Below are 20,865 nucleotides of genomic sequence, written 5' to 3' on the forward strand. Positions count from 1 at the left end.
TTTAGTATCTTGGTGCAACTATAACCAAAACTCTTTCCAACATGTTTGAAACTTATTACAACAAAATTGATAAATACATCCAAAATTATGTTAAAAGGTGGTCTACCCTCCCTTTAGACTTCAGTGCCAGAATACAAACGGTTAAAATTAATATCCTACCCAGGCTGCTTTATTTATTCCAATCTCTCCCAATAAACGTTCCCCAAAACAAATTCTTAGCCTGGGATGAGATGATCTCTAGATTATTTTGGAAAAATACAAATTAAAGGGAGGGGTTCGCACACTGAGGTGTTTGGCATCTGACTTAAAGTTTAAGCCAGGGGTGTATGATCCAACATTTAAAGAATGGACACAAAAGCCATAATGGCAATGTGTACAGTTTCAGAAAATAGTGAATCCATAAACTTCCAAGATTTAAAAACAAAGTATGGTATCGAAAACAGTGATTTTTTGCAATTAAGAGACAACTTTACCAGAAAGATAAGGTCAGAACCAGATGAAACTTCAATTCTTATTTTTATTTAGATTTTTATACTCCAGTCCAATACTCGGCCCATGCACGGGCCATGCATAGTAGGCCCCTACTTGGTTCGTACTCAGTCGATACAGGGCTCGCACTTGGGCCCTATTCAGTTTGTACTCAGCTTAATGGGCTCGAGCCAAATCTGGGCCGTACGACAGAAACGATGCAAAGCTTTGTCAGCACGTGACTGCAGGCCGACTAAATTAGTTCTGACTCGCGCAATCAGGCATAATTTGGCCGTTTCATCTGTGCTACTTGGGAACCAAGTGAATTAGCAGCGAAACACGGCAGCCTCTGTTGAAGAGAGTGGCCGCGAAACTCACGAGAGGCCGTCTTTAGTGCTGCTTTCACACATGCCCGTAAACCTGAAATTATCCAGACTTTTCCAGGATGAGCTGCATGTGTGAACGCAAATGTTCGAATCATTTGACCTGGACATTACCCACCCAGCACCCTAGTACAAAGTCTGGGTAATGTCCGATTGAGCCCATGTCTGAACGGAGCAGACAATTGTCCAGAACATTCAGAGCGAGCGAGTGGGCGTGTTGCATGTTGATGACGTCTCTATTGTGTGCCAGTTATTTACCTTTGTGCGGCTCATTGTGCACAGAGCGTAGCTGTCTTGGGCAGATTTACGATTAAATCGTCTATCATCTAGTATACACTACTCACAAAAAGTTAGGGATATTCGTCTTTCAGGTGAAATTTCAGGATGAACCTAAAATGCACTATAACACTATTACAGGTGAACTTAATTTGACCTTCTCTAAACTTTTGAATGCACATGTCCAACTGTTCAATGTTTCAGTACTTTTTGCACAACTTGCAAAATTCACAACAGGTCTTTGATCCATGAATCGACCAATACATTTCCTGGTTCAATTAGAATTGGTATTTAAACAGTCCTCTTCATCATGCTGTTCACATTTTGACATCATGAGACCAAGACGACACCTAACAATTGATCAACATTACCTCGCCATTGCGAGGCTTCAAACAGGATGTTCTCAGAGGGAAGTGTACCACACCACCAGGCACAGGCATCATCGTCTTGCATGGGCCAGGGAGCATTTACGCTGGACGAGGGACCAGTGGGCCTCAGTGCTGTTCTCTGATGAAAGTCGATTCACGTTGAGCAGAAATGATGGCCGCCAACGATGTTGGAGACGTCAAGGAGAGCGCTATGCATCAGCCACTGTTGTCACCAGACGAGCCTTTGGTGGTGGTGGTGTTACAGTGTGGGCAGGTGTGTCTAGTCAATAAAGAACTGCCCTACACTTTGTGAATGGTACAGTGACAAGCCCATACTACCTGAATAACATCATTAATCCAGTCATTGTGCCCCTGCATGAACAACACAGGCCTCATTTCATCTTCATGGACGACAATGCTCCAGCTCATCGAGGTTGCATCATTAGGGAACGGCTAATGGAGACTGGGGTACCTCAAATGGAGTGGTCTGCACTTTCTCCAGACCTGAATCCCATAGAAAACCTATGGGATCATCTGAGTGGCCGTGTAGAGGCTCGTAACTCTGTACCCCAGAACCTCAATGACCTGAGGGCCGCCCTTCAAGAAGAGTGGGGTGCCATGCCTCAGCAGACAATAAGTCGAGTTGTGAACATCATGAGACGTCGTTGTCAAGCTGTAATTGATGCTCAAGGGCACATGACAAGTTATTGAGACATTGACATTTTTTGTTGTGGTAAACCCACCACTGTTGTTGGCTTTTGTTTCAATAAATTGTTTTAGATGAGGAAATCACCATTGCATGCTTCTACTTAAATGCCCTACTTTCATGATATAATATCACTGTAGCGTGAACTTTTTACATTTTCCAAAAATTTCACCTGAAAGCCAAATATCCCTAACTTTTTGTGAGTAGCGTGTGTGTAGTTTATTGTGTTCTGAAACTGGAGCGGAGAGAGGCTCTTGTCCTCTCCGCTTGGCGCTGTTGAGAAACTACTGCAGCTCTCACTCCCCCTTTCTACAGTCCCATACAGAAACTTTAAAAGGGGCAGGTGCTCAAAAATAAAATACAAAAAAGGCACATGTTCCCCCCCAGCTCCGGTTGAAGGCATCTTGCCCCATCGGGGCACCTGGGATCTGCACTCCACTGTGCTGTAAGCGGCCGCCCTACCCCCCACACTTGCGTGCCACTCTATATGCAGATCTTGTGATAATAATATTGCAACATATAATATAATCTCATCTCAGAGAAAGATGTTGATTTGTTTTTTTCCCCCTGGATTTCTTACTTGTATGGAGTGGAGTTCTCCCCCCTTTCTCCTCCAGACAGTGGTGCGTGCAGGCTCCCCGTGCCTGTCTTTTTATTTTAGATCTATGTATGAAACGACATTTTTAAACACAACTGAGTTAGGTTCCAAAAAAACCCATGCGTCTCCACTGTCGGGACAGCAGCGTACTCCTTTATGATTTCTTTATTATTCCTTTCCACTCTCTTGTTTATATTGCAGATACGTCCATATAGTCCTGCCTCCTGCACGGTCTACCAAGACTCTTCTAAATAAAAATGATTATTTCCAGGTGGTGTAGACGCATCTGACACAGACAATCTCTGTTTTTTTGCTACATGTGTGAAAGGGTAAATCTGAACATTGTCCAGATAATCAGGTCTGGACATTGTCTGTGTGATGTGCATGTGTGAAAGCAGCTTAGAGCAAGTATTTGGTTTGTCCGTTCTCGGCTACTGTAGAAGAAACATGGCGGTACAACATGGCGGCCTCCGTGAAGTGTACCAGCTCCTTATGTGGATAAAAAACGTTTTATTCTAAGGTAACACCAACACAACGATTCTTATTTTCAGGGAATTATTCACAAATTTAAACACACTTGTGAATATTATACTCCATTTCTGCCAAGTCCGTTGTGTAAATTCTACACACTGCACCTTTAACCTACCCCAACAGGTAGATGGGGTCTTCTTGACTTGAAGTCAAGAAGCCACATAGATAATTTGGTTACGTTTATTTAACCAATGATGTACAAGATATTTATTTGGCACCACCAAATTTCAGTCAATTTCTTAGACCGCAGGTCTTCAGGGTATACATGCTTACACATAGCCTTATTATTTTTTAATGAAGCCTTAAAGCCACAAGCCTAGCCATTTCAAGCATTCGGGTCTTTTGAATTCCTCTGTTTTGAATTACTCAGACATCCTACAAGCCGCGCTAAGCCCAGATAAATAATTAAATAAAAGGAGATGTGCGAGTAAACCACTGAAGAGGAAGTGGCAGAACGGAGGTCTCCATTGCAAATGTCATCTGCTGGTTTGGTCCCGTTGTTTCTCTTTGGCTTATTTTGAGGGAAAGCAACGGGTGTACGGACAGCCTGGAACCTTCAGGGCAGGACGCGGTGGGTTGGATGTTCGTCTTTTCCTCTGCGTGTGAATTAGGTCGTCAGCTGTCCTATTGCTGCGTTCAAGTTTAGATCGTGATTCCGAGTCCGCTGACCGCGTTCGCGGTAAATGTGTTCCATTGCTATTTGGGTTTTTTCTTTTTACCGGATTGGGAATCCTACAATCATTGTCACGGTGTTGTGTCGGTAAATGTCGGTGGACCCGACTTAATTCGCCGCTCCTTTACAATTTTCTGCGTAAGGGAGTGGATTTTTACGAGTTATGCTTTACTCGAATGCAGCATTACGTCGTCAGCTGTGTTCTTGCTGGTGTGAGGTTGCCAGGTCATGCAAAAATCCTCCCCTGAAGAGTGCTCAAAACATACGATCCGTAATGGAACCGGTGTTGATATTCTAATGTTTTCTCTGGTCCCTCGTGTCCGGCAATATGTGGTCTGACCATTTCCAAAGTAAGACCCATTTGGCCTGGAGATCCCTGATGCTGGCAACCCTTGGGACGGGGCAGTCACCAGATGATACCATTTCCAGAGAAAACGACTGACTCGCCAGGAGCAGAAAGGGCGAGACATCCACTGAAAGCGGTTTAAATCTAGAATCTTTGTTGTTTTATTATTTTATTTTTATTTTTTGTTTGCTATTGTCCTTCGGATCTCGCTGTGTATTTGTAAGCAACGTTTCAAAAAAAAAAAATAAAGTGGGTGGCACCTAGGGCATGGTAGTGATGAAAGGTTTGACTCATTTTTCAGATTCGGTTCTCGCCGAGTGACTCATAAAACAGTCATTCGATTTTGCAGCCTGGTAGTTGTTAATTCAGTTGACATAACGTGCGAGCTGCGACTTCTGCTGAACGAGAGACGAGTCGGTTCGTCTCTGTGGGACCCAGAATTCTCGCAGTGTTATTGATTTCGACGGAGCAGTGCAAGGTGTGCCTCATTTTCAGCGAATTTACCTCGGACAAAATGGCTCATCGAATTCCTGAATCATGCCCCTTTCGTTTGCGCATGGAGACTGAATAAACGTCAGCGTGAATGGCCGAGTCATTTAAAAGATTCGTTCGCTACGAACAAATCGTTCGCGAATCTTGCATCCCAAGGGCTGGACTGGGAATGAGAAGCCGATCTGGGAAAGGAGCTGCAGGGGAACTGACATGGAAGTTTTAGATCACTACCCTGCTTGTCCCTTCTTGTAAAATAATGCACAGTGGTGGCATTCAAGCTTTGCATTTATTGCATTATGCGCTGACAGCTGCACATATTATGTGGCTGCTGTTGGTGTGTTTCGCCCACTAATTTGTCAGATCACTTGGAGGTCATTTGATATTTTTACTGTTTTTTTTTTTCTCTCCCTAGCTGCTACTCAACAAGTCAAATCGTACAAAAACATCTCTTGACAAGTGATCCACAGTTTCCAGAATGTGAAACACCAGGGGTAAGTTAAAGTCAATCCCATTTATATACTTTTTTTACGCTACGTCTATATGTATTTTCATACTAGTGTTGGGACAGCTGTTGCTCAGTTTTGCATACAAGCTCTTCAGATCAAGTGTATGAAGGGAAGTGGTTTATGTGAGATTTTCCATATCAACAGAACTACCGTATAACTGCATCCATGACTTCAGGGACTTGGCTGAAGAATGCTTTGCTGGCGGAGCAGCGGGTTGGAGGGCTGGAGGCGATGGCAGCGGTGCCGCAGGACTTTGTGGTACATGCCACCCATGTCAAGCGGCTCCACTTGGCAGCGAGGTACAGGGCATGTCGCAATAAATCCCTTTTATTTGCTGAGGCGACCAGTGTCCTTATTTACTTTCTCGAGGTGTGGAAAACGGTCTTGATGGTTTCGAAGACCTACCAGAGGTCTCCCCTTCAAACACCCAACTCAAAACAGTCATTGTTTTTTTTCCTGTTACTGTCATTCAGAGACAAAAGTTGCTCTTTAACCAGCATTCCTTCTCTTCATTATCTATTTTTTTGAAGTATTATTTGCACCTTGTGTTTAGATGTGAGCCATTGCCCACCGACTGCAACAGTTTACTGTAACAGGAAGATGAGCTCTCTCCAAAGGTCAGTCACCAGATTATACCATTTCTCAGACAGAAAGTCTTATCGCTGATGTCAGCTATTGCTGTGTAGCGTAAAGAGTGACGCACCGGAGAGTCATGGTGTGCTTGTGTCCACATGTAAGAAGTGTTCATTCCGACACATCAGAATTATTACATCTAACCTCTCTGGCAATTATTCCAATACAGCGTGCTTTCACCTGTTACTCCACAGCAATTCTAATAAAAACCCATTCATTCTCAGTCCTCCTTCAATCTGTGCGAGATCAGATCCCTGTGTTTTGTTCGACAGGCAGCTGAGTTTGTGGAGAGAGACATGGAGGGAGAGGGCAAATTCCTCTCTCCGCCCGGCTGCCGGGTTCTGCCATCGGACCCTATGCCAACATAGCTCTGAATCAGGTATTCAACCTGCCGTGCTGGAAGTCCCTCACCATTCCCAAACATCATAATCGCAGCACGTCAGATTCCACGGCCATATTAAAAGTGATTGATACTTCAGTATTTTATTTGTCTTACTCTCCGAAATCCTGAGCAAATTAAGGAAATTGGGACAAATGGAGCAATGGATCCTGATCCTGACTATGACACAGTCATTCAGATAGTGAAATGCAAACAGATGGATTTAGTCTCAATGGAAAAAAAAAAGAAAAGCCAACCAACTTGCGGAAATGGAAAGAGTGGCTCTGATTCAATAGGCTTGATACCCAACAATGTAAGACCATCAAAGCCTTTAAATCTGACTTTTCCATGGCTCCCGTTGGTCCTCTTTATCTGCTAATAACTAAGTGAAGGTCAGGACCGCTTTCCTGCAATAAGTAAACATCTGCTTGCATTATCGCAGTGGTTCCTTATTCGCCATAGAAAATGTTTTGAAAATCTATAAAAATATTAATTCTGGCTTTGGAGGTGGTAGAACAAATATAGAAATCCTTTAAACACTTACATGCTGTCCATTGGCAGAGTGAATTTATATTGTTTTGGAAGATCAGTAAAGTAAGCATAAGAAAGCTGAACTTAGTGGGCAGCATAACTACCTTTTTTAAAGAGGCTAGAATGCAACTGGCTCAAAACACATATGTGGGAGAAGATGTTTCCAGAATTCAATAAATTGACAGTAAAATCATCTCTGTAAGAACAGCCAGCTAAAACGAAAACTGGACATTCTCTTCTAGCAGATCCCATAGAGATCCACAAGAAGAAACTGGCACTGTGGTTCAGCCACATTCCCCAGGAGGAGAAGCAGTTTGGGGGCTATTTCATCCCAGAAACCATGCATGTGGATCCACTGATCCTGGAGAGAGAGCCCTGGGAGAGGCATGGACTCCTCCTCGCACCCCCACCGCAGAACCAAGGCCCTGACAGCGAGTGTTTGACAGCAGAGCAGCTCTTTGAGTCGACCCAGGAGTGGAGCAGGCAGGAGAGGGGGCTCAATGTGCTACTTTATGGTGCAGTGGGGACTGGGAAGAGCACTGTGGTTCGGAAGCTGGTCCTGGACTGGTGCGCCGGGACTGCCCTGACCCAGTTCAAACTGTTGGTGCCCTTCTCTTGCGAAGACCTCGCCCAGTTGACCAAGTAATCATCATCAGTCGTCTTCATTCACTTCCTTCCTTCCTCATTTTATGTGAGACATTACACGTTTACAGTACTGTTGATGTGATAACCCCATCCTCCTTGTCCCTGGTACACACAGGTCGGCCTCCTTGCGGAGCCTGGTGACCAGGAAGTATCTCCACCTCCGTGGGGTACCCCTGCTCAGCGGGGAGGGGGACCAGGCCAGGGAGGTCCTCTTCCTTTTCAACGGGATGGAGAAGATGAAGCTGGACTTCCGCATTGGCTCCACGGAATTGTGTAGTGACCCCAACGAGACGCTGTCCTCCGGGGCTGTGGTGGTCAACCTGCTGAGGAAGTACCTCCTACCTGAGGTAAATGCTATGTTTGCATTTGCAACATGTAAATAGTGGCTGTTGGGCCCTTTGTGTCCTTACATTCACTGTCATTACCATCAAACAATCCAGAGGCAGTGTTAGGACAGAACATTCCTGCATTGCGTGCCTATACATTTATTGTTATATCCCGGTGAGGAAGCCTTTTATAAATTTTCTTCGTATGAAATGCGATATTTGTGGTGGCCCAAGTGCGGTTGTTGAGCAACCTGTTGCTCATACATCGATCAGCCACAACATTAAAACCACTGACATGTGAAGTGAATAACATTGATCTTGTTCCAATGTCTGTTGTCAAGGGGTCGGATATATTAGGTGGCAAATCAACAGTCAGTTCTTGAAGTGAATGTTTTGGAAGCAGGAAAAATGGGCAAGCATAAGCATCTGAGCGACTTTGACATGGGCCAAATTGCGATGGCTAGATGACTGGGTCAGAGCATCTCCAAAATGGCAGGTCTGGAATGTTTCGGTATGCAGTGGTTAGTAACTACCAAAAGCGGTCTAAGGAAGTGTAACCGTTGAACCAGTGACAGGGTCATGGGCATCCAAGGCTCATTGATCCACATGATGAACAAAATCTGGCCTGTCTGGTCTGATCCCACAGAAGAGCTACAGAAGCACAAATTGCTGAAAAAGTTCATGCTGGCTATGATAGAAAGGTGTCACAACATACAGTGCATCACAGTTTGCTGCGTATGGGGCTGCGTAGCCGGAGACTGGTCAGAGTGCCCATGCTGACCTCTGTCCATTGCCAAAAGCACCTACAATCGGCATGTGAGCTTCAGAACTGGACCATGGAGGAATGGAAGAAGTTGATCTCTGATGAATCCGAGGTCTAATGAATCACATTTTTTGTTTTTTACATCATGTGGCTGGCTGAGCAGTGTGCATCATTTACATGGGGAAGAGATAGCACTGGGATGCAGTATGCGAAGCCAGTGGAGGCAGTGTGATGCTCTGGGCATTCATGTGGATGTTACTTTAACACGTACCACCTACCTAAACATTGTTGCAGACAAAACACACCCCTTCAGGCAATGGTATACCCTGATGGCAATGATCTCTTTCAGCAGGGAAATGCACCCTGTCGCACTGCAAAAATTGTTCAGGATTGGTTTGAGGAGCATGACAAAGAGTTCAAAGTATAGACTTGGCCTCCAAATTCCCCGGATCTGAATCTGATCAAGCATCTGTGTGATTTGCTGGAACAACAAGCCCTATCTGTGGACACCCCTCCTCGCAACTTAAAAGATCTGCTGGTAAAGTCTTGGTGCCAGATAACACAGGACACCTTCAGAGGTATTGTAGAGTCTATGCCTCAACGGGTCAGAGCTCTTATGGCGGCACAAGGGAGACCTACACAATTTTAGGCAGGTGGTTTTAATGTTGTGGCTGATCGGTGTATGTTTCCACAGGCTAGTATCCTGGTGACAACCAGACTGTCTGCATTGGACCGCATTCCTGAGAAGTACGTAGGTCGCTATGCACAGATCTGCGGCTTTGACGACCCCGGGCGCCAACTGGCCTACTTCACCAGCCGGCTGCTGCTGCAGAGCAACGAGTCTCCACATGATCGCCAGGCTGAGGCCCTTGTCGAGCTTCTCTACCTCAACCTGCAGAGGAAGAGCCAGCTGGCGGCTGCTTGCTTTCTGCCCTCCTACTGCTGGCTCACCTGCGCCACCTTACATTTCTTGCACTTCACTGACGCCCGGGCGCCCATCCGCACACTGACAGGCATATTCACCAGCTTCCTCAGGCTCAACTTCGGAGGAGAGGTGCTGGGCACTGGGGTGGGGGCGGGTGTGCCCAGCCAGGAACAGCCCACATCCCTTATGCTGTATGTGGTGCGTACGGTCGGAAAGCTGGCGCAGGACGGTGTGATGAACAAGCGTACCTCCTTTTCGGAGAAGGAGCTGGAGCAGTGGGTGGGCGGGAAGACAAAGACTGATGAGGAGCTGCGCCAACTGGCCATGTTCCAGACCGATGTACTCAACTTCTTTCTGGTGCCCTGCGCCAAAAGTGGCGAAGGCTTCTCCGGTGGTGCCATTGGAGCAGAGGAGGACGCAGATGAAAGGCGATGGGTCTTCGCCGTACCAGCCATGCAGGAATACCTGGCCGCCCTCTATGTTGTTCTGGGAGAGAACAAATCGGCCCTGGAGAAGCTCACCAAGCAGGTGTCGGTGGCCATTGGCCAGGCGAGCGAGGACGTCAACACTGTCATCACTATCCTCTCCAAGTTCATCCCGCTCCGTATCTTCGCCGTCTTCAACCTCCTCAAGCTCTTCCCGAAGCTGTACGAGAGGATCAGCAGCCGCAACCAGGGCAGCATCGCCCGGACGCTGGCGGCGGAGATGTTCCGCACCGAGGACAGCTTCAACGAGGACGTCCTGGACCAGGTGGAGCAAAGCCTCCTGGGAGTACACGGCCCACAGCCCAAGCAGCATGATGAACGCCAGCCCTTTGAGCTCTACCCCATCTTCATGGGCGGTCTGTTGCACTACGGCAACCGTGTTGTCCTCGAACAGCTCGGCTGCAGCATCAAGAGCACCACTGTGGCTCAGATCACAAGCGCCCTCCGAAAGTATCTGGTGAGAGGTACTGTTTTTTTTTTTTTTGCTTCACTCAAACAGAATGGTTTTTAACAAAATGATTTGAAGTTTTTTTTGTTGGTGAAGCTTAGTAGGATTATTAGTATGTTAATAGTAATACTGTATAATACAGAGGGAATTAAAGTTTTGAGTTCAATGTGCTTTTGAGAACCTTTCTAATCAGTTTAATACAGTGCTGGATCGTGAAAGATTGTAAACTGCAGGACCTATTCTGTCTTTTTTACGTTAGAGATGGGAAAGCCACAGCCACCGGAGGAGTTGATGGACCTGCTGGTTCTGCTGTACGAGTTCCAGAACCCCAGGCTCACAGCAGAAGTTCTGTCCTCCATGAGAACCATTCACCTCATGAAAGTTCGGATGACGCCACTCAAATGCTTTGTCCTGAGCTCAGTGCTGTCTTGCGCCCCTGTCAGGTACTAAGGCCCCCTTGCCTTTTGATTGTTGACTGTACCCAGTTTAACAGTTTTTGGTATTATTGGTGTTGTCATTGTCCACAACTGCAATGTGTAGGTGCTGCCACTAGGGGTGTCACTGGCAAGTTGTGAAGCCTGCACAAAGCGCTTGCCCAGTTGAAGCTGATGCAATTCGATTTTTACTGGAAAAAAATTACTGTAACTAACATTTACTTGGGTGGCTTTTCCCCCGTAGATAATCCTTGTCTGGAAAATAAACAACTCATGAATTTGATTTTGTCTTACAATTACGGCTTTAAGCATGTAACTTTCCAATCTGTCCTTCCAAGTGAATTTATACTGATTTTGGAAGATGATTAAAGGGGACCTATTATGCTCCTTTTCAATTAGTTATATAGATCTCTGAGGTCCCCAAAACTTGTTTTTTAAGTTTTTGCTTAAAGTACCACTCAAACTTTACATTCTAACATGCCCTTAAACCATCCTGTTCAAGGACGCTATGTTTCAGTGGGTGATGCCACCCTCCTGAGGCCCCTAGTTCTGTGAGCCACTGGGGTTCAAGTTCAAGAGCTTATTTGTCACATACATATACATATTTGAGCACAAGTTCCAGATTCTGTTAGCCAATGGGGTTTGAGCTTGACTTTCACTGATTTCACCTTATCAGTCCACCAAAATCTGTTCCCGAACACATTCCATCTGATGTGGATGTGTTTGGGATATGCAATCCAGTATATGCAATCCAGTTGCTGAATCTTCACTCATTAGATCTACAAAGCTTAATTTAAAAGTTTCTTCCAACTTTGGTTGCCGTGCTTCAAGCTTTTGGGGGACACCGTAGTGGGGATTTAGTTTCATGTAAACTTCACAATTTTGTTTTGTTTGGAGAAACGCACAGCGGACAGCACATCAGCATAATACAAAAAAAAAAAAAAAAAAAAAAAAAATATATATATATATATATATATATATATATATATATTTAAACAGCAGAATATTTTTTAAATACTCATTTACCTCGTCTGCAGTTTCTTCACGGACATTTGGTATCAATTCCTCTTTCTTTTAAAAGATTTGTGTTAATCTGTGAAATGAACAGAGCAGTTCCCAGTGGCACTTGTTATTCCCCAGCCGTGGGTGGAGTTACTCAGATGGAGGGCGGTTCTAATTGTACTGAGGCGCCAAGTTTCGTAGGAAGAGATCTCAAATCTGAATGGGTTGTTGAAACACATGTTTTCTGAAATAGACGGCTCACAAAAAAACTGACTGGGTTTTGTTATTTCACTGTTTGTGTTGGTATAGTAAACCCATCAGAGACCTAAATGTATGTGCACAACCACAGGAAAAAGTGAGTTTTTCATAATAGGTCTCCTTTAAAGCGTTGGATGACAAAGAATTCTGAATCTGATTGGCTCCTACCAGGAAAATGGTTTGATGCTAAATGTATTTATCGATTTAGATGAAAGACACTCATTTACAATGGTGCCTATGATGGCAAGTGGAACACCGCTGCCCAGACAGTGGGGACGCACAGGTTTTCTTGGGACGGAATGGAACAGTCCCTTAACTCAGTTGTTTTAAAAGCAAATAGTTTCATACATGTAGGAAACAAACTAAAATAAATAGATCTAAAATAAAAAGACGCACACATTGCTGTCTGGAGGAGAAACAAAAACTCCAATTCTCTGAGTTAAGTTAACGTTTTTCATTTTTTTCATACAAGTAAGAAACTAAGGAAACAAAATTAATCAAAACCTTTCTCCATTATATTATATGATATTAGTATATTATAATCACAACATTTGCATATTGAGCAGCAGGCACGTGTGGGACGGGGGGCGGGGGTGCCCGAGCACCTGCCCCTTTGCCCCTTGATGCCCCATAGACCCCACGGTGCCCTTTTTATAGCGGATTGTCTGGTCAAGCTATATCCATGAGGAATGTGTCCTCAGCCCACCTGCAATATGTGCAAAGCGAGCGCATCTGCCCCTTTTAACATCTCAGCATGAGCCTGTAGAGCGGGGAAGTGAGAACCGATCACCAGTGGTTACTCGACAGCTCTGAACGGAGAGGGTGGGGGCCTCTGCCCCCTCTCTTTCCCTTTCCCTCTCTCTTCCTCTGCGCTCTAGTATAGAACACTGTAAACTGCACTTCTACCGTTTCAATGCTCATATTTTCCCTGGGGGATAACATTTAATTTATTATTACTTTTTTTTTAATTCTCTGTCATCAATATCAAATGCGATCGATGGACCAATAGACTATTTAATCGTAAATCAGCCCAAGCTTACCCCTGACATGCAGTTTTATCAATAACCATATTACATGGAAGGAAAATGACAGACGGTAAAAACCAAAACCGGCTTCAACTTGCGTTGCAGGTTTTCTATGAGCAGACTACATCGGCTCCATTCACATGTCGGTCACGGCAGTCCAAACAGTATAATTACCTGCAGTATTATTAACTGCAAACCTGACTTGTTGGTTCAGAGACTTGTGGATGGGAAAAAATGATCCTGTGGTGTCTTACTCTATAGCTACCATCTGGAAGAGCTGGACTTGTCCGATTGCCACCTGACTCAGGACCTGTTGGAGATGCTGCAACCCTCTTTCAGACACACACATAACCTCAAGTGAGACTAATCGGGGGGGTCTATCTATCTATCTATCTATCTATCTATCTATCTATCTATCTATCTAAGTGATTGGTTGGCGGACACACCGTGTCCTAGCCTATGCACTGTTCTTATCAGAGTTAAGTAGCTGTATTAAGGTAGGTAATCCTGTGTCATCATGCTGGGCTGAATTAGGTTGACATTTAGAAGTAGTGCTGTGTCCAAACATGCAGCAAATACAACCCCAGCATCTGGATTGTAATTGCTGATGAATGTTTGGGAGCAGGTTTTTCTGTTCTGGGATTAACTGCCTGTAAGCGTAAATTAGGTCCTAACCTGAACCAATCTTGCCAGGCATGCCGCGAAGCGCCGCCTCTTTTTGTTTTACTTAATACGTTACATAAAAAGATGTGGATTTAATTATATGGTTTTGAATTGGATGGAAAGGGGTGAACCTTAATCTTACGTAAGGTACACCTTGTCTGCTGTGAGTACAAGAGCATGAGAAATTATGTTTATTACATTATTCTTGTTATTAAATTACTTGTTTGTGTTAAGTGCATCAGATGCCTTTCTCAGTCACCTAATCCCAGTGTGTGTGCTGTGTTGTATATGCCTTTGTGTTGCCCTCCCCCAGTCTCCAGTTTAACAGCCTGGGTCCTGAATCCTGCGTTCTCCTTCGGGATATGCTGCTTGAGCCCAAGAGCACTATTAGATCTCTACAGTAAGACTACGTCTCTATCTTGTCTCTTAATGCTGCTTTAGGCTTTAGAGGCCAGCAGGAGAACAGAGCAAAACATTTAGTTATAAGGTACAAAATTATGGTAAATCCTCATCAGAAGTTATATGAACCCAAGCAGGCATCTTGAATGAACGGCCATGCTTAATTTGCTTACGCAGCCTGTCATTGTTTAATACAAAACAAAGACTGCCATTACGCTTTAGTCGAATATAGGACATATTAGAACAAACCACAAACCCCATTATTTGAATACAAGAATTCTATCGATCAATCGATTACTCAAGTCAACTTTTTACCCCTGGCGTTCCGGTCTTCATAATATGAGGTTAAAACTGATGCAAAAATTGAGGTGCAGTGCTTCATGTGCGCTGTAGATGGTTCAAAAGCAGCAGAGGTGGAGCTAAAGCATCTTCTCAGCAATACTAAAAACACTCCATCTAGTGATCACACAAGGCTGTTGCGGGAGACTTTACAGGTGCACCACTGGTAAGTCACTGCTATTGGCACTTTTGAAATGGTAATAAACATGCTGACATGTTTAACAGAGTGTGAACGTTTTGCACAGTAGCTAACTTACTCCCATCTTAATTGTTGCTCTTGTTAACCTTAAAGAAAATGCACTAATTCTGACCTCAGTCCAATACATAAACAGGGCTTCTTTAAAGGAGCATCGTGTAAGATTCTTAAGTGTTGCACCTCTAGCTCTTTACACGCTGAGTGAACAACCTTAAATTGCAATACATTTCTCAATTTATCTTCTCGAAAGACATAACAATTCAAATTATAAATTACAAATAATGCTCAATAAAGACCCCCAAAGTAAATCTAACTCTAACAAATGGAAAATAATCCTCATATAGTCAACCAATTCAATTATTCAGATTTAAGGTTGTTTATGCATTTATATAGAATTTCTAGTTTGGTGTAGTCAATATTATTCAAAAGTCAGTCAAAAGTTCAGTAGTCAAAAGTTATTTTCAGTTTGCAATGCTCAAGTGATTATTATAGTACTTCACGTTTGGCATATGAGGGGTGAACCTTTCCAATCGGAGTAAATTGGAAATGAAAGATTGTTTATTGCATCTGAAAGGTTGTTTCTGAGCCAAACATGTAGGTTTACCTGTAATTATCCTTGAACAAAAATTGTCATTGGGTTTTGACTGCAGGACACTCTCCTCCCGCCCCTAAAATTCCATAAATCTCCTCCAGGCTGTGCGACAACCCATTGCTGGAGTCGGGAGCCCGCACCCTGTTTGAGGCTCTGCCCAAGAACCAGTCGCTCCGGCACCTTTCCCTCATGCACACAGGCCTTGGGGACCAGGGGGCCCGGGAGCTGGCCCGGACGCTCAAACTGCACACGGGGCTCCAGGAGCTCAACGTGGCCTACAACAACATAGGGGACAATGCCGCCCTGGCCCTGGTGGACGCCTGTCGCGAGCACCCCAGCATACACACTGTGCAGTAAGTGTCCAACTGTTACTGTCCAAATTTTTAAATCAAAGTTTGGCCTACATTCATTAATGATAATATGTATAATATATATGTAATGACTTACTTTATAGAATTAGGGCCATGATTATGTCAATGTAGAAATGGTTAACAGAAATTCACATAGACTAAAATATACAAATGTATCTAGCTTTCCTCAAGTAAAGTAATCCTCTCACCTCATTGAGTGAAACAAATGTATTATGGTGTGCATGTTACATACAAGCCTAGTTTATTTGAATATGTTTGAACATATCTGCGATTTTATATTTAATAGATCATTGACGCTACAAATTTCTGACCCATCCACTCACTCACTGCCCATTCACACCGTCCATTAGATGCCGTCTCCCCTGGTACTGGTGGAGCTCTTACCAGCAGTCCAAAGCAATAATAAAGTCAATTTGAAGCATTTTGCCGCATCAGCAAATCATGCAACATTGCGTTACCACTACTTTTTTTTTTTGAGGACACATTCAGAACCGGAACTCATGAATATTCATAGCTTACCTAAAAGCACCCTAGTGTCAATAATTTTATAATAAATCATACAATAATTTACTTTATATCAGAAAAAAGTAAATGCCGTCTTTAGCGATTTTTTTTTTTGTATTGTATCCCTGAAATAAACAAATAAGATAAAACAAAAATATGAATATCATTACGGTATAAGGCTATGATAGTCTGTTCATATCTTTATAAACGCAGAGTTTGTCATAACAAGCCAGTGTTATCAGTTTGTCCTGGACTCCTGTTTGACCTTTGAACTTATTGTTCCAATTTGATTGGTTATCGTCGATGTGTTATGTGATTGGATATTATGCGTTTGCTCTCATCTGCTGAGTCAGATTGAAACAGGGCCAGCAGTATGTATCTCCCTTTACCATCAGCAACAGTTTTTGCTGAATATTTCTTTCAGCTTGGTTAGTCCAAGTTCCGTATGTCACATCATAATTTAACAAAAAAGCCTTCATTCACCTTAAGGAGAGTTTCACTAATTTCCAACCCAGAACTAGGGCTGACGCATTTACCAGTGTTGGGACATACAGAGATTACATTACTTGCCCACTGCCCCCACCATTGTTTTGCTGTTTTTTTATTAGAGAAATAAAACCCATTCAGTTCATTTTCGTGTGTCAGCGCCCACGTTGATCATATAACAATAAAACAACTCCTATTTGTAAAATCTTCTTTTAAGAAGAATCTTTAATTATCACACCACACACCACACTGCAATACATGTACACACACACACGCTTTGGATGGTGGCCGGTGAAATGAGCAGTGGGGAGCATTCGTTGACGCCCCCGGGGACCTGGTGACAAGCATGTTTTTGGTGGGTGTCCTTACTGACGTTAGGTGGAGGAAACCCCATGTGAGCACGGGGAGAACATGCAAACTCCACACAGAAAGGCTCCTATTTGGGAGATAACCTGCCCGGAGCATGGTGCCAACAGCGCCCCAGACGGGAATCGAACCCAGGACCTTCTTGCTTTGAGACAGAAGTGCAATGCACTGCAAGAAGGTACAATATTTTGTTGTAAAGAATACAATTTATTTTGATTTTTTTATACTCCAGTCGAATACTTGGCCCATGCACGGGCCATGCGTAGTAGGCCCCTACTTGGTTCGTACTCAGTCGGTACGCGGCTCCCACTTGGGCCCTATTCGGTTTGTACTCAGCTTAATGGGCTCGAGCCAATTCTGGGCTGTGTCAGCACGTGACTGCAGGCCGATTAAAATCGTTTTGACTCGCGCAATCGGGCGTAATTTGGCTGTTTCATCGGTGCTACTTGGGAACCAAGTGAATTAGCAGCAAAACATGGTGGCCTCCGTTGAAGAGAGTGGCCGTGAAACTCGCGAGAGGGCAGCATTCATGGACACGCCCGGGGACCTGGTGACAAGTGTCCATCGCTGGTCAGACGATGATGTGTGCATGTTTTTGGTGGGGGTCCTTACTGACACTGACATTTTTTGTTGTGATATACCCACCATTGTTGTTGGCTTTTGTTTCAATCAATTGTTTGAGATGAGGAAATCACCATTGCATGCTTCTACTAAAATGCCCTACTTTCATGATATAAAATCACTGTAGCGTGAACTTTTTATATACCTTTCGACCTGTTTAACAACCGTTCGGACTTACGACCAGCTCTCTGACCAGTCTGTATTGTGCGCTGTGTACAGTACCACGGCGTGTGCGCCGCGTGCGCGGGGTCTCAGCATCTAACATCTCATCCCGCATCACCCTTTATATACTGTATACACTATACACATTATATATACGCTATATACACTGTATACATCTCATCACCGTTCTGTCTCAGTCTCGTTCCTGCAGTCTGGCATTATTCACTACACTAGTGTTTGCAAGGGCCAGGCCCCCTTATCGTGAGATAACAGGGGTCCTCGTTTATCGACCAATTCGCTTAACAACCTGGTCATAGGAACAGAACTCAGTCGTTAAGTGAGGAATACCTGTATAACATAATAAAACATTTTACTCAAATCTACTTTTTTAAATTGTGGCAGTATATTCAAAGCATAACGTTTACTACAGTAGGTTGCCAGAAGGTTTAGAGTCTCTCACGTAAGCAAGGATATACTGTGAATGATTGGGGGGGGGGGGGAACCTTGAGGTGTTTCCGTGGGATAAGCATTCTCATAAATCCATGTGTATCTCTTCCCTTTTACCTCTCTCCCCATACTTTCCACAACCCTCTCCCAAAAAGCTTGTACCTGAACTCTCTCAGCGACGTTGGAAAGCAGTCGCTGTACGTGCGCGGCGTCCCCTCGGACCACGCAGGCTCTGGCAGGCGGGTAAAGGTGCTGGCCTCCGTCACAGAGGGCTCTGACCTGTCCGAGGACTGGCACCCTATCCTCAGTGTGATCCGGGAGAACGCCTCCACCTGGGACCGCCAGCGCCTACGCCAGCAGCTGCAGGTGCACATCATTTGAAAGTCACCTTCAAAACAAGGTGTCACTTGTGCAGATCAAGCAAATATTTTTAAAACTATGGCTTGTTAAGGATGAGGGTACGGCAAACTGTGTTTCTGAGATCACCCTCAAACTGACCCGAAGGCGCCGTGTCTTGTTTACGGAAGTAACGTCAGCTTTCCTCTGCGTGTTACGCCGCCTACACAACAATGAATCCAGGTGTGTGTATAAAACACCTAAGATTTAAAGGTTGAACTCTATCAAAACTGTTTCACATTGTGATTTCAAATCACATGAAATATGGAAGAATGATCTTCACCTGGAGAGTCGTGTTAAAGGAAACGATCGATTGGCATTGTTTAGCGCTATTCAGTGAACTGTTTCCCCATGTAATCTAATGGGAATATTTAACTCCACAGTTTAACATTTGTTCACTATTTATAAATCAAACTCGGCTTGAAAATACGTTGACAGAAAAAAAACCAAAAAACACAGGAACACGAATCTGGAAAAATCATATTTTCCTTCTAGAAAGGTTTTTTCAACTTATTTGGCAGCTTGTGGCAATTTTAGAAATGCGCGACAATGCAGGTTTTGCTGCGGTGGGTCACAAATGGTATTTTCTCAGATTTGGCTGCAGTTTTTTCCCCTTGAAGAATTTTGTGATTTAATTTCTGGGAAAAACAGAGGCTAAATTACTTCCTGGGCTCAGATCGGACCAATCAGCGGAGCTCCTCCCTTGATTCACCCGATCCACAGCAGCTGAGCAGCCCCGGGATGAGAGCCTGCAGCGTCTACTTGACCAGCCCCCTTGGTCCACCACATCATCATTGTTTATTTAGACAACAGAACGCATATCACATTATAAGGATGTCTTTATTTTACAGCGGTATTATAATACTGAAAAATGTCATGATATCACAATAATGAATTTTGTGTTGACAGCTAATTGTACCACAAATTTTTTGCAATTAAATTGTCTTTTTGTTTGTTCAAAAATTTGTTCAATGAACTTAATTGTTGTAGCTAACTGATGACACCGAACTGACATGCAGCTGATTCTGACACCAGGCTGGAAACATATGAGGGCGGAATCTTATTGCTTTTACAAAATTAATCACGGGCAGCCCAATTAACTGCATTTAGTTTGTTATGTGAAGAACAGTTCTCGCAGGGACAAGGTAGAGTGACCTCATTCTGTGACTTTCTTCCCAGGTGTTCCTCAGAGACCTCGAGTGGGGGCGCCAGCAGCAGCCCAGCCTGTGGAAGAGGCTGCACTTCCACCGGGTGGAGAAGGGAGTCCGGCAGACTCTCCGGATGCTGGAGAGGGATTCCCTCCCCTAGCCAGCGGGATACACAAAGTCACCTCCCCAAACAAATGGTGCAGGATGGCTGTGTGTTCTCATTTTGACATTACTAAGTACCCCTCCGAGCAACAATTTGATCAGTTTGTTTTCACAGGACAAAAGACATCTGTGGTACAGAAGAAATCCAGCCAAATGTGTTTTGTAGTTTTTGTTGCAGTTAACATTAGTATATACAGTATCAGTACTTGAAAAGAAAACATACCCCACTTACTCTGTTTTCTCCCTTCTCCATTTTTGTCTATTCATCTATCTATGTATCTTTTATGCAAAATCTACAGTAAGTGGCAAAAAATAGAGAATCACATTGCTAATTCAGGGTTTTGTGGTGCTGCCTTGTCAACACTCAATATTTTTTGTATGTGGATCAAGTTGTATGTTTTAAAATGAATAGATTTACCAGTATTTGAGACTGTGGTAGTGTACATTTGGTGATGGATCATAGTTGGAACCTGCCTCATTTAATGAATGTTTGGGATTGGCTTGGTACTGTATGACAATGCCGTAACTCAAGGAATAAATACACCTCCTCAAAAGGCCTTATCTAGTTTTTAAAGCCTGATGCCTGCTGCCAGTTTCTGCGCAGATTTTGAACTGGAGAAAGATCAAAAGAAGACAACTGGCAGAACATTCCTAAAGATAAGTTCAGAGTGTGACAAACTGTGCTTGACGAAGAAGTGAATCTGTACTCACTGTACATGCTGGAGTTAACATGGCAGGGCACAATTTTCATAACCTACTGCATATCTGCAGGTCCTTAGAAAGTCTTTGTGGACAGAGAAATGAGTGGTCCT

The 20,865-nt window shown here is 43.9% G+C and overlaps 1 protein-coding gene across 3 annotated transcripts; it reads left to right on the top strand.

Annotated features, from left to right (window-relative positions):
* Positions 1-5,017: 5,017 nt before the first annotated feature.
* Positions 5,018-20,607, top strand: nlrx1 (NLR family member X1). Of its 3 annotated transcripts, none has more exons than XM_080007038.1 (13): positions 5,018-5,332; positions 5,492-5,646; positions 5,901-5,964; positions 6,253-6,359; positions 7,133-7,532; positions 7,651-7,882; positions 9,319-10,498; positions 10,742-10,925; positions 13,463-13,558; positions 14,178-14,264; positions 15,492-15,743; positions 18,503-18,713; positions 19,923-20,607. In XM_080007038.1, the coding sequence occupies exons 2-13, from the start codon at positions 5,538-5,540 to the stop codon at positions 20,049-20,051; spliced, it is 3,051 nt and encodes a 1,016-aa protein (XP_079863164.1). In that variant the 5' UTR covers positions 5,018-5,332; positions 5,492-5,537; the 3' UTR covers positions 20,052-20,607. The 3 variants fall into 3 exon arrangements, with proteins under 3 accessions (XP_079863164.1, XP_079863165.1, XP_079863166.1); XM_080007039.1 differs by having other exon boundaries at positions 7,136-7,532; XM_080007040.1 differs by lacking the exon at positions 14,178-14,264.
* The last annotated feature ends 258 nt before the right edge of the window (positions 20,608-20,865 follow it).

This window comes from Zeus faber (genome assembly GCF_960531495.2).
Source record: "Zeus faber genome assembly, chromosome: 9".
NCBI lineage: Eukaryota > Metazoa > Chordata > Actinopteri > Zeiformes > Zeidae > Zeus > Zeus faber.

Coding starts and splice junctions, on each gene's coding strand:
- nlrx1 (XM_080007038.1), top strand. CDS start 5,538: ATGCTTTGCTGGCGGAGCAGCGGGTTGGAGGGCTGGAGGCGATGGCAG. Junction 5,647..5,900: donor CGGCTCCACTTGGCAGCGAG/GTACAGGGCATG, acceptor CCTTGTGTTTAG/ATGTGAGCCATTGCCCACCG. Junction 6,360..7,132: donor CCAACATAGCTCTGAATCAG/GTATTCAACCTG, acceptor ATTCTCTTCTAG/CAGATCCCATAGAGATCCAC.